At 50.3% G+C, this 11661-nt stretch overlaps 1 protein-coding gene and 1 pseudogene across 2 annotated transcripts; one reads left to right on the forward strand and one right to left on the reverse strand.

The window, feature by feature from the left end:
• The first annotated feature begins 580 nt into the window (after positions 1-580).
• LOC123430295 (embryonic protein DC-8) lies at positions 581-2892 on the forward strand. 2 transcript variants are annotated; one of them, XR_006622912.1, is made up of 3 exons: positions 581-2067; positions 2159-2659; positions 2739-2892. XR_006622912.1 is itself a non-coding variant. In XM_045114167.1 (2 exons), the coding sequence occupies exons 1-2, from the start codon at positions 682-684 to the stop codon at positions 2525-2527; spliced, it is 1755 nt and encodes a 584-aa protein (XP_044970102.1). In that variant the 5' UTR covers positions 581-681; the 3' UTR covers positions 2528-2892. The 2 variants fall into 2 exon arrangements, 1 of the variants encoding a protein (XP_044970102.1); XM_045114167.1 differs by having other exon boundaries at positions 2159-2892.
• A 3392-nt stretch (positions 2893-6284) lies between these two features.
• On the reverse strand, positions 6285-7331 carry LOC123430296 (annotated as a pseudogene).
• Between the last annotated feature and the right edge of the window lie 4330 nt (positions 7332-11661).

Raw genomic sequence — 11661 nt, forward strand, 5'->3', positions numbered from 1 at the left:
AATAACTTGTTATACCAATCACATATTAGTATGAGGCCAAAATCATTAAATACATGCTTACTAAGATACGACACTTAACATACAATACTACCTCCGTTCCGGTGTATAAGTCATTCGCGTAGTTCTAGGTCGATAATTTAACTACCTAAATATGTATCATATATAATAAGAAATTTATATTTAGAAACTACATCCGTGTAGATATCTAGTGATATACTTTTTATGACATATAACACATATTTAATTTCTCAAATCGGTGACCTAGAACTACGTGAATGACTTATACACCGGGACGAAGGGAGTACATTAGGATGGTTGTATTTAACGATCGTATACTACCTAGGATACCGCGCTAAGAGACAATGCATTACGGAAGGCCGTATAGCCAGGAGTTGGCTATACTATTAACCATGCTCGACCGGGTCTCGACCGGCCGACGCCCTCGCGCGGTTTCCGAGGCGACGCAACACCATGACACGTACAACTCACGCGTGTCTCCGCGGCACCGCACGCCGCGCCACCTCTACTGCAAGCTCTCCACGTGTTCCACCTTCGCCCCGTCTTCCTCCTTCTACAACCATCGCAGCTCCGCCGCCGCCCGCGGATTTAAGCGGCTCGACGGTAGCAACACTCTGCTTGTTCAAACCTTCTTAGCTCAGCCTCAGCCTGCACACACTCCCAATGCGATATCCCATTATGATAAACGTCGTAGCCGTATGCCTCGTCCTCTCCACCCTGGCCGCCGCCGGCGTCTGGTCGCCAGCGCCTCCGCCGCCGGCCCAGCAGCACGGTGAGCACGTCCTCCGGGAGGGCCGCCGCGTCGTCATCGTCGAGTACGAGCGCGAGCTCCCGCTCACCCCGGGCCACGGCGACGCCAAAGAGGCGCACGTCTTGCCCCCTCACGCTCTCGACGGCGTCGAGGCGCAAGAAACGGTGTCGGATGAGGCCAGGGGAGCCGTCTCCAACGCGGCGGACAAGGTGGCTGGCGCGGCGGTGGATGGCAAGGAGAGGCTGTCCAATGCCAAGGACAGCGCCACGGGCAAGGTGTTTGGCGCGGTGAAGCGCTGCAAGGACAGGCTCTGCGGAGCTGCCAAGGGGTTGGAGGAGGGCGCCAGGGACGGGGTCTCGCGCGTCAGAGATGGGGCCGAGGACGTGGCGAGAGGCACCGGGGAGACGCTCTCTGGTGCCAAGGACAAAGTGGAGGACAAGGCGTTCGACGCTGCATCAGAGGCGAAGGGCGCTGCGATGAGTGCCAAGGATAAGGTCTCCGAAGCAGCCGGTGGAGCCAAGGAGAAGGCAGCGCACATCAAGGATGGAGCGGCTGGAACCGTCAGGAGTGCTAAGGACAAGGTCTCTGAAGCAGCCGGTGAAGCCAAGGAGAAGGCAGAACATGTGAAGGACAAAGCAGCTGAAACGGTGACGAATGCCAAGGGCAAGGTTTCAGAAGCAGCCGGTGAAGCCAAGGAGAAGGCATCGCACGTGAAGGACCGAGCAGCTCAGACAGTGACCAATGCCAAGGGCAAGGTTTCTGAAGCTGCGAAGAACGCCAAAGACAAGGTCTCTGGCATGGCAGAGCGAGCAGAGGATTACGCCGAGGATGCCGCAGAGAGCGCGGCCGAGAAGGTGGCGCGGGCCGAGGAGGTCGCTAAGGCGAAGGCCGGCGAGGTGACCAAGAACCTGACCGACATCGCAAGGCGGGCCCAGGAGGTGGCATCCGACGCCACCTCATACCTGCTCGGCGCGCCCATGGAGGCAGCGCGCACCGCGACGGCGGTGATGCACCTGCTGGGGTTCGCCACGGCCTACGGCGCGTGCGTGTGGGTGACGTTCGTGTCGAGCCACGTCCTCGCTGCGTCGCTGCCACGGCAGCAGCTCGGCGTGGTGCAGAGCAAGCTTTACCCAGTGTACTTCCGCGCCATGGCATACTGCGTCGGCCTGGCGCTCGCGGCGCACCTGCTCGGCCGAGAGCGCAGCTCCTTCGCGGCGCGCGCCCAGAGCTTCAACTTGCTCAGTGCACTGGGACTGGTCCTCGCCAACATGCTGCTTCTGGAGCCGAAAGCAACCAAGGTAAGACTGCCCCGGCATTCGTTGTGTTGCTAAATCCTGTCGTTCGTTGCAAATTCATTCTCTAATGCATATTTACTCGTCTTCTTCGCAGGTGATGTTCGAGAGGATGAAAGTGGAGAAGGAGGAAGGCAGAGGAAGGGACATGGCCGACATCATCGACCCGCCGGCCGTCACCGTGGCCACGGCCGCCACGACCACCAAAGCCACACCCACGGCGGCAGGAGCCCGTAGCCCGGTGGACGGCACGACGACGGGAACCGTTAGGGCGGCGAAGACCACGACGACGACGTCGGTGACGGCGCCCGACGCGGAGATGGCGAAGAGCAAGGTGGTGAGGCTGAACAAGCGGCTGAAGCAGCTCAACAGCTACTCGTCCCTGTGCAACGTGCTGTCGCTGATGGCCCTGACGTGGCACCTCGTTCACCTGGCTCGCCGCCTGCAGATGAGCGCCGCCTGCTAGGCTGAAGGACTTCGTCGTCTCCATGCAAATGGCTGTAGTCTTCGATGTAGCTTTGCTTTCTTGTTTCATGTAGTGTGGTCTGACACGTATGCTGTCGTTCAGTGTGTTTAAGCAACAACTCTGTGGATTTAGGTTTAGGCTTCGTGTTCCCTCCGGTGTGTACTGGGGTGACTGCTAGGATGGTATCTGAATGTTAGCTCTGTGGATTTAGGTTTAGGCTTCGTGTTCCCTCCGGTGTGTACTGGGGTGACTGCTAGGATGGTATCTGAATGTTAGCTCTGTGGATTTAGGTTTAGGCTTCGTGTTCCCTCCGGTGTGTACTGGGGTGACTGCTAGGATGGTATCTGAATGTTAGCTTTGTTGTAGTCGTGTGCTGCTTCGTGGTTATGCTTGGATCAGGGGTCCGTCTACTTGGATTGGATCATCTCCGGCCAAAACGCATTATGCGTTTTGGTTAAATTCGACGCAAAACGACATTTTGAAGATGACTGGACGATTTTTTAGCGTCAGCGACCAAGAAGGTGCTGGGAGGGCGTTGTGAGGGCGCGGGGCTGACATCATCTAAGCTGATTAGGCTTAGTGAAGTTTTGGGATTTTTTTTCTTTTCCTGGTTGTTTATCTTGTTATTTTGGCCTGGGCGGGGCTGACATCATCTAAACTGATTAGGCTTAGTGAAGTTTTGGGATTTTTTCCAATAATCCTAGACCTACGGGGTCATTACGGACCATTCCTAAATAATCTCAACCTCTGACATGTAAACAAAATCAGTCCGTAATTGCCTATGTGTAGCATTACTGTTGTTTTTTCTTTTTCTGGTTGTTTATCTTGTTACTAGTGAACATGCACGTGCAACGCACGTAATATCAAAAAGTCATGGTTCATTCTCTCCTAACTTCTCCCGCTAAGGGGAAAATTATGACGAGAGTTTGTCACTTTCTCTGTCGTTAAGATAGTGGGTCCCCGCATCCATATACCATCGCTCCAAACGGGAGGGGAATGCTTCGACTCCAGTGTGCTGAGGATATCAATGCACCTAAATAATACAACCCACTCTCGTCCACCTCCAAAAAAATTTTGACAACACATCATTGATGTCATATATTTTTTTAGAGGAAACAACAGTCTATTAGTAAATAGTTTTCAGTGTCACGTACAATCAGTGGCTTAACAACACACCTGCGCTCAAGCTTCGACTTTCACCGCTTTACTTCATCTCAAGATGTTTAAAGCAACAGTCATTAACACATTCCCTTTATGGTTGCAAGCACTGACATGGTTGGTCATATTTTTAGTTGATTCATTTAATCAAAAAGTAAATACCAAAGGATCGAAACATTGGGAGTTTACACCTATGCGCCCATGCGTCCCAATGCTCGGTCTAAATCCCCCACCCCTATTTCAATGGGTGGGGGCCCGGTGCTGTAAACGTTTCTCCCCTCAATTAGCATAATAGGAAACTTTGAAGCTGCCTGAAATCAGTCGCTCCAACGTGAGCGCGAGATAGCAGCCCTCTCAATCATGGTTTATGAAAGCTTATCAAGCATGGAATGTCAAACAAATGGTATTGAGATCATGCATGTTGAGAACATCGTGTCCTATATGTTTTTTTGCGGGTAAAAACTTGTACTACCTCCATTCCTAAATATAAGTCTTTGCAGAGATTATACTACAAACTACATACGGATGGAGTATGTCTATATACATTCATATGTAGTTTATCGCTTAATCTTTAAAAAGACTTGTATTTAGGAACGGAGGGAGTATTACTCAAATAGCGTCATTTTACAATCCGCATTACAAAGATTTACTACCTCTGACAGTCTGGAACCTAACCAAACTGTTGTTCTACTTTCAGTTCTAGCATACATAGCCAATAAATCACTAACCAAATTCTGGCTATGGTTGATATGAGTAATACATGTCATACGAAGAGGCAAAAGATATTTGATCTCAGCAATCAATGATGTAAACACTTATATGTCTATATCCTTTTACTTGAGCACGTTCATTGCTGATAGCGAGTCCAATTCCACACAAATAGGCAATTCTGATCTCCGAATGGCAATGAATATTCCCTCCATACAAGCACACAACTCTGCTTCTTGTCCTATACGTTAACGAAGAAAATATAAGTTTAATTTCATATGAAGTATTTTAATAACCTGAAGATAAATATGAATTCATTCACAATCAACTTTACACAAATTAATTTGTGTACTCCTTGTTCGGGATCTGTAATGAACATATTATTACACAAATTAATTTACCAACATAGTGCACAAAACAGACAATCAAATTCTAAATGTCGTCCCACATGCTAATAATTATAAATACATGTATGTTGTTCAATCCATCTATGATATCAATCCAATTGTACAAACAATAGCATAAGTTTTGGGTTAAGCACATAGTAGTACACAGCCATCTACAAAATCAGGAGAGGAAGGTACCTTCTGTACCTGCACAGGTCAAATCTTGAGATAGACTCTATGCTGCCTGGATGGGAGAATCTTGTGGTGAAGATTGGGAGGAGGTAGCCGAGGAGTTCTCAAATGGCAGCATGGAGGTTGGAGTGGTGAGAGCCGGACGACGGCGTGCAGTGTGTAGGGAATAAAATCCAACAAGATATTCAGTGTGTCTTTCTCACGGATAGTCCCAAGGTAACTCTTCTGAAATCACAAAAAATGGATTAAGCAGGCTACAAGTTAAATACAGAATCTGATATGTAACCGAAATTCATCGATTCACCACAATATTATGGTGCGAAAGGTTCTTGAGGAGCTTCAATTCTTCCTTGAGTTCTCTTATATATGTGCCTAATAGTAGAAACAAAAGCCACAAATCACCTCACATGAAGAAAAATCGGTTGGGGAAATGCTACTCACTTGGGCTTTATCCGAGGTCGCGTTGGTGCTCCGGATCAAAGCTGGAACCAGAATCAAACAAAGGAGAGGCATTATAATGAATGACTCCAAGTCTACAGATAGTACAAATCAAAAACCAAATCGAATAAATCATGGAGCGCGAGCCTACTGCTGCTCAAGGGAGGAGATGGACCCTGCCGCCGCCGGGGTAGGCCAAGCCCGCTGCGTTCCATGTTGCCGCTGCCGCAGGTCGAATCCGCTGCATCTCGCGCGAGCCTACTGCTGCTCAAGGGAGGAGATGGACCCTGCCGCCGCCGGGGTAGGCCAAGCCCGCTGCGTTCCATGTTGCCGCTGCCGCAGGTCGAATCCGCTGCATCTCGCGCGGTCGCCACCGCTCAACGGAGGGGAGGGACACCGGTGCCGGCGACGCAGGCCAAGCCTGCTCTGTCCCACACCACCAACACTGCTCGGGGGAGGAGATCGATCCCGGCATCGCCAACGCAGGCCAAGCTTCGCCCGACGGTGTTCTATAGCGGAGGCGAGGAGGAGAGAGAGATGGGGTCATGGGGAACCATCGAGGCCGGTGGAATCCAGCCGCGTATTGCGGGCGGATCCGCGGGCATCTGGGGAGAGGATACACGTAGCGGACGCGTGTGGAGTATTCCTGTGCGGGTGAAATGCGTTCAGTCCTATTAAATTGCTAATTGCACACATAGGTCGGGATTAGATTAATTGTATGCATTAGATTTTATTCGGTGGGGCTAATCTGACGGTGGTAATTAGCTTGGGTACATCTGCCGGGGTGGCTTTAAAAAGTTTTATTTTGCTTGTTTAATAGTAGTATAGATATAGAAAATATTAGCTTTGCAATCCAATAATGAGTTATACATAACTTAGGACTGTAGTGACAATGCAGCACCGACTTCGATCTTCTCGCCGTCGTTGCTTCGGAGCTCTGTCGGCGCGAAAGGCAGGGTCATCGAGCTTCCGCCCCTCTTGTGGCTCCCTTTCCTCGACAGCTCCGAGACGTAGCGGATCATGTCTACCAGGTCGGAGTTGGACGACCCGCCTTCCCCCATGGCCGCTCTCGCCTCCGCGGCGACCTCCTTGGCTCTGGACCTCCTTGCCGTCCCCTTGGCCCCACCGTCCATCAGCTGGGCAATGGCCTCTTCTACATCGCCGCTCGGCACCTGGACGCCGGGGACGTTCTTGGCGGGCACCTTGACGCCAGACCTGACGCCTATGCGGAGCACGTCCACGAGCAACCGCTCGCTGCAGAACTGGTCGGCGAAGCAGGGCCACGTCAGCGCCGGCACGCCGTGGTAGATGGCCTCGAGCGTCGCGTTCTAGCCGCAGTGTGTGAGGAAGCCGCCCACCGTCGGGTGCGACAGGATGGTCACCTACGGCGCCCACCCGCGCACGAGGAGGCCCCTGCCCTCGACGCGCGACTCGAACCCCTCGTCGTTGAGCAGCGCCTTCACGGCGAGGTCGGTCTTGGCCCTTTTGATGGCCCACACGAACGGCCGCCCCGACGCCTCGATACCGCGCGCGAGCTCGGCGAGCTGCTTCGCTGGCAGCTGCGCGATGCTGCCGAAGCTGATGTACAACACGGACGCGAGTGGCCGTGCGTCGAGCCATGAGACGACGTGGCTGACATCGACGTCGGCGCGGTTGTAGCGGCTGGCCATGGCGTCGGCGTCTTTGACCAAGATGCCGGAGGCGCACGTCGGCCCGATGGCCCACGTCCTCTTGCCGAGCGCCGCCGCGTATGCGTCGACGAAGATGCCCTCGACGCCGCGGAATGTGTTGAGCAGCAGGCCATCGGCGTCGAGAACGTTGCGTTGCTCCTTCTCCCCACCGGGGTGCTGGAAGAAGCCCCGGAACGTGGCCGTCTTCCCGATGGCCCGCACCGGAAAGTCCGGCACCTCGAACGGCTCCATCTCGGTGGGTGGAATGCATTCAGTCCTATTAAATTGCTAATTGCACACATAGGTCGGAATTAGATTAATTGTATGCATTAGATTTTATTCGGTGGGGCTAATCTGACGGTGGTAATTAGGCTGGATACATCTGCGGGGTGGATTTGAAAAAGTTTTAGTTTGCTTGTTTAATAGTAGTATAGAAACGGGGTGCGTGACCCCGCACTATTGAGAGATTACATGACGTCGTCTTCATGTGAATATTCATGTCATTAAATTATCAGAAGCATGGATATTATGCATATAATTGTGAACATGAACATGACACACATGTTTTTAGTACTAACAGGCAGATAAGCACACTGCTTTTTCTAACTTCTGACTGAATAGGCTAGCGGATAACTATTCTGAAAGTTCGAATGTTGAGTAATGATGCAACGGGTGAAAGGTACAAGTCAAACCTGAAGAAGTGCTGGTCAGAATTACAGTTGAATGTGGTCGGCTGGTTCAGTGGACGTCCATGGCTGACGCGGGTGCCGTGGCGAAATCGTGGGCACCGGTGGATGTTCTCTTGCCACGATGCAATGGCAGTGCAGCTCGTGGGCGCTCGCCACGTCGATCGTCCATGTAGGCGACAGAGCGGTGTAGTGCCGCGAGAACGCGCGGGTGCCGGTGTGGGATCTTGTGCACCGGCGATCTGTCGGGCTGTTGCCACGCTGCTAGGGCAGGCGAGGCTCCTCGAAGGCCGCTAGGTCGATATGTGCAGGGATGCTACGATGTTGGAGGACGGGGTCTGGCACGGCGGTGACGCAAGGCAGAGAGGCTGGTGCCCGATTGGGCGACGGGAGCCAATTCGTTTGGATTTACTTATTTGTTTGCGATTACACTGCCGTAAATGTAGGGGACGTCGTTCTGGTTTTTGATTGAAGGCTTGTGGGACGGTGGAGTACAGTTAGTCATTAGAATTTGCTAAGGCCACACCATGGAGGTGTTAGATGAATGATGACTGTTAGATTGAGTTTTGTGAACTTAACTGTAAGGTGTTGATTGATTGGTGTGTGTTGTGGGGCGCTTTATGGGGTACACATAGAGAAGTTCTTGTTGATTTGTTTATTAGTAGTAGAGATTTTGGCCTGGGCATTTTTACTTCGTTTGTTAGATTGTGTCGGGCTATGAATTTGTTTGTTTTTCTTTTCACATATCTGAAAAAAGGGCAAATCCTATTTAGCACCAGAGACATCGATTCCTGCAGCCGCGCTAGTTAGGTTCAGCCCACTACTTTTGTTTGCAAACTCTTGTTCCGTTAAATTTGCAAGAAAAAGGTGTTGGACACACGATCCGATCATTCAGAAGGATGCCTGATAACCAGAAAGCCATCAACCCGCTCGTGCAGTGTTTCTTCGTTTTTTTTCTTTGTTTTTTTCTCAGTTCGTTTTGTTCCTTTTCTTGTTTACTTTTTTTCTACTACTATTCCTCTTTTTCTTACATGCGCAGTTTTTAGCTTGTAAACTTTTCTTTCAAGCCGATGAGCTTTTTCAATTAGATGATTTTTTTTTTACAAATACGATGAACTTCTTCAAATTTCATGAACTTTTTTTAAAAATGGATGAACATTTTTCAAATCAGATGAACTTTTTCTAAATTTTGATGCAATTTTTTCAAATTTGTTGAACTCCTTTTCAAAATCGGTCAACTTTTTTCAAAATCCATGAAGTTCTTTTCAAAATTGGAGATTTTTTTCAAATTCCATGGATTATTTTTTTAGAATGGATGAACTTTTTTTAAATCAGATGAATTTTTTCTAAATTCTGATGAACTTTTTTCCAATTTTTTGAACTCCTTTTCAAAATCGGTGATTTTTTTTTATATTTGATGATTTTTTTTTCAAAATAGGTAAATATTTTTCAAACCGATGAACTTTTTCCCAAATTGATGATTTTTTTAAATTTGATAACCTTTTTCCATAATTGATGATTTTTTTGAAATTCGTTAACCTTTTTTTAAATTTAATGAACTGTTCTTTAAAAAAATCATGCACTCAAAAATCTCGGTGGTATAGTAAATGGCTGAGTAAGAAATAGCGCGGCTTCATCAATTCTAATATAGTTCGCGTTACATTTTTTCATTACCGTTTTGAAGTTGTAGTGGTTAAGCTACGATGATTATTAAGATGTATGGTGCGGGGTTGATTCGTCATGCCGCCAATTTTTTACTTGTTTTTTTTTCACGAACGAACTTGTTCCTTTGTCGATTTTAAAACAGCCCACAAATGGCATGTTGCACGCGCCATTTCCACGTTCGGGAGCCTGCAGCGAATAAGGACCTCCCTAAGAGCATCTCTAGTAGAGCCCTCAAACCCTTAAACCTTTAAAACTAACTATTTTTTTACAATTTTCATCGGAAAAACGACGTAGACTAGAACCCTTAAACTCTTAAACCCGTAAAAAAATTTAGAGGTCCAACCCTCAAACCCCTTCCGAGCCTGTAGAAGTGAGGGTTGGGAGGGAAAACTGCCCCCAACCCGCACTCCACTTCCCACCTCGCGCGGGAGGCAGTTAGTTCCCCCCGCGCGCGAGGAAGTCGCCTCGGCCGCCGCCGCCCCGCTGCCGCCCCGCGCTTCGGCCGCCGCCCCGCCTCCCCCCGTGCTCCGGCCGCCGCCCCGCGCTCCCTCCGCGCCCCGGTCGTCGCCCCGCCGCCCCGCGCTTCGGCCGCCGCCCCGCCTCCCCCCGTGCTCCGGCCGCCGCCCCGCGCTCCCTCCGCGCCCCGGTCGTCGCCCCGCCGCCCCGCGCTTCGGCCGCCGCCCCGCCTCCCCCGTGGTCCGGCCGCCGCCCCGCGCTCCCTCCGCGCCCCGGTCGTCGCCCCGCCGCCCCTTCGCGCCCCGGCCGCCGCCCTCCTTGCCCCGCCGCCCTCCGCATCTCGGCAGCCGCCCCCCCGCCCCGGCCGCCGCCCCGCCGCCCCCCCGCCCCGGCCGCCGCCCCGCCGCCCCCCCGCCCCGGCCCCCGCCCCGCCGCCCCTCCGCGCCCCGCCGCCCTCCGCATCTCGGTCGCCGCCCACCGCGCCCTGGCCACCGCCCCGCCGGCCCACCGCGCCCCGGCTGCCGCCCCGCCTCCCGGGAATATTCCGTTATAAGGGTTGAGTTTGAGGGTTCTAGTCTTTGCCCTTGTTTTTCAACCCTTAAAAGTGTCAAAAATGGGCAATTCTCAACCCTTAAAAATGGTTTTAGATTTAAGTGTCTGAGGGTTCTACTAGAGATGCTCTAAGAAAGCTACTCCCTCCGTTCCTAAATACTCCATCCGTTCCTAAATATAAGACCTTTTAGAGATTGCACTATAAACTACATACAGATGTACATAGACATGTTTTAGAGTATAGATTCACTCATTTTGTTCGGTATGTAGTCTTATAGTGAAATCCCTAATAGGTCTTATATTTTGAAACGGAGGGAGTATAAGACCTTTTAGAGATTGTACTATAGACTACATACGGATGTATATAGACATATTTTAGAGTGTACATTCACTCATTTTGCTCCGTATGTAGTTTCCTAGTAAAATCTCTAAAAGGTCTTATATTTTGAAACGGAGGGAGTATTAAACAAAAATATATATCACAACTAGTCTATATCATCTAAGCGCATCCTCTCCTTCATAAAAAAATACATCTACATCATCTACGAAACATGCATGATAGATTTCTAGAAAAACAAAATGGTATACCACATCACTGTTGAATCAAATTGCATGTTATACACATCAGCTCATGAAAAGAAAAATAAAAGGAGATTTGATTCATGGATCAATTGCCCAACGAGCCATTGTTTTTCCGTCCCCATTCCCATAAATACAATAATCTTGCACTCACAACCCTACCATTTCGCAATCAACGCCCTTAAGTTTTTTCCTCCCAAATAAGGAGAAATTTTTGAGAGGCCACAATAATTTTGGCAGTATAACACGTTGGAGAGAAATGCATCCATCCCCCGTGCCATCCGGTCAATCGACATAAAAACTCAATTGCGGTCATATATGTTAGTGTTGGCGAACGTCGCATGGAAAACAAAAATTTTCCTACGCGCACGAAGACCTATCATGGTGATGTCCATCTACGAGAGGGGATTTTCGATCTACGTACCCTTGTAGATCGCACAGCAGGAAGCGTTAAGAAACGCGGTTGATGTAGTGGAATGTCTTCACGTCCCTCGATCCGCCCCGCGAACCGTCCCACGAACCGTCCCGCGATCCGTCCCACGATCCGCTCCGATCTAGTGCCGAACGGACGACACCTCCACGTTCAGCACACGTATAACTCGACGATGATCTCGGCCTTCTTGATCCAGCAAGAGAGACGGAGA

The sequence above is a fragment of the Hordeum vulgare genome, chromosome 2H (assembly GCF_904849725.1).
Source record: "Hordeum vulgare subsp. vulgare chromosome 2H, MorexV3_pseudomolecules_assembly, whole genome shotgun sequence".
In the NCBI taxonomy this organism is placed as follows: domain Eukaryota; kingdom Viridiplantae; phylum Streptophyta; class Magnoliopsida; order Poales; family Poaceae; genus Hordeum; species Hordeum vulgare.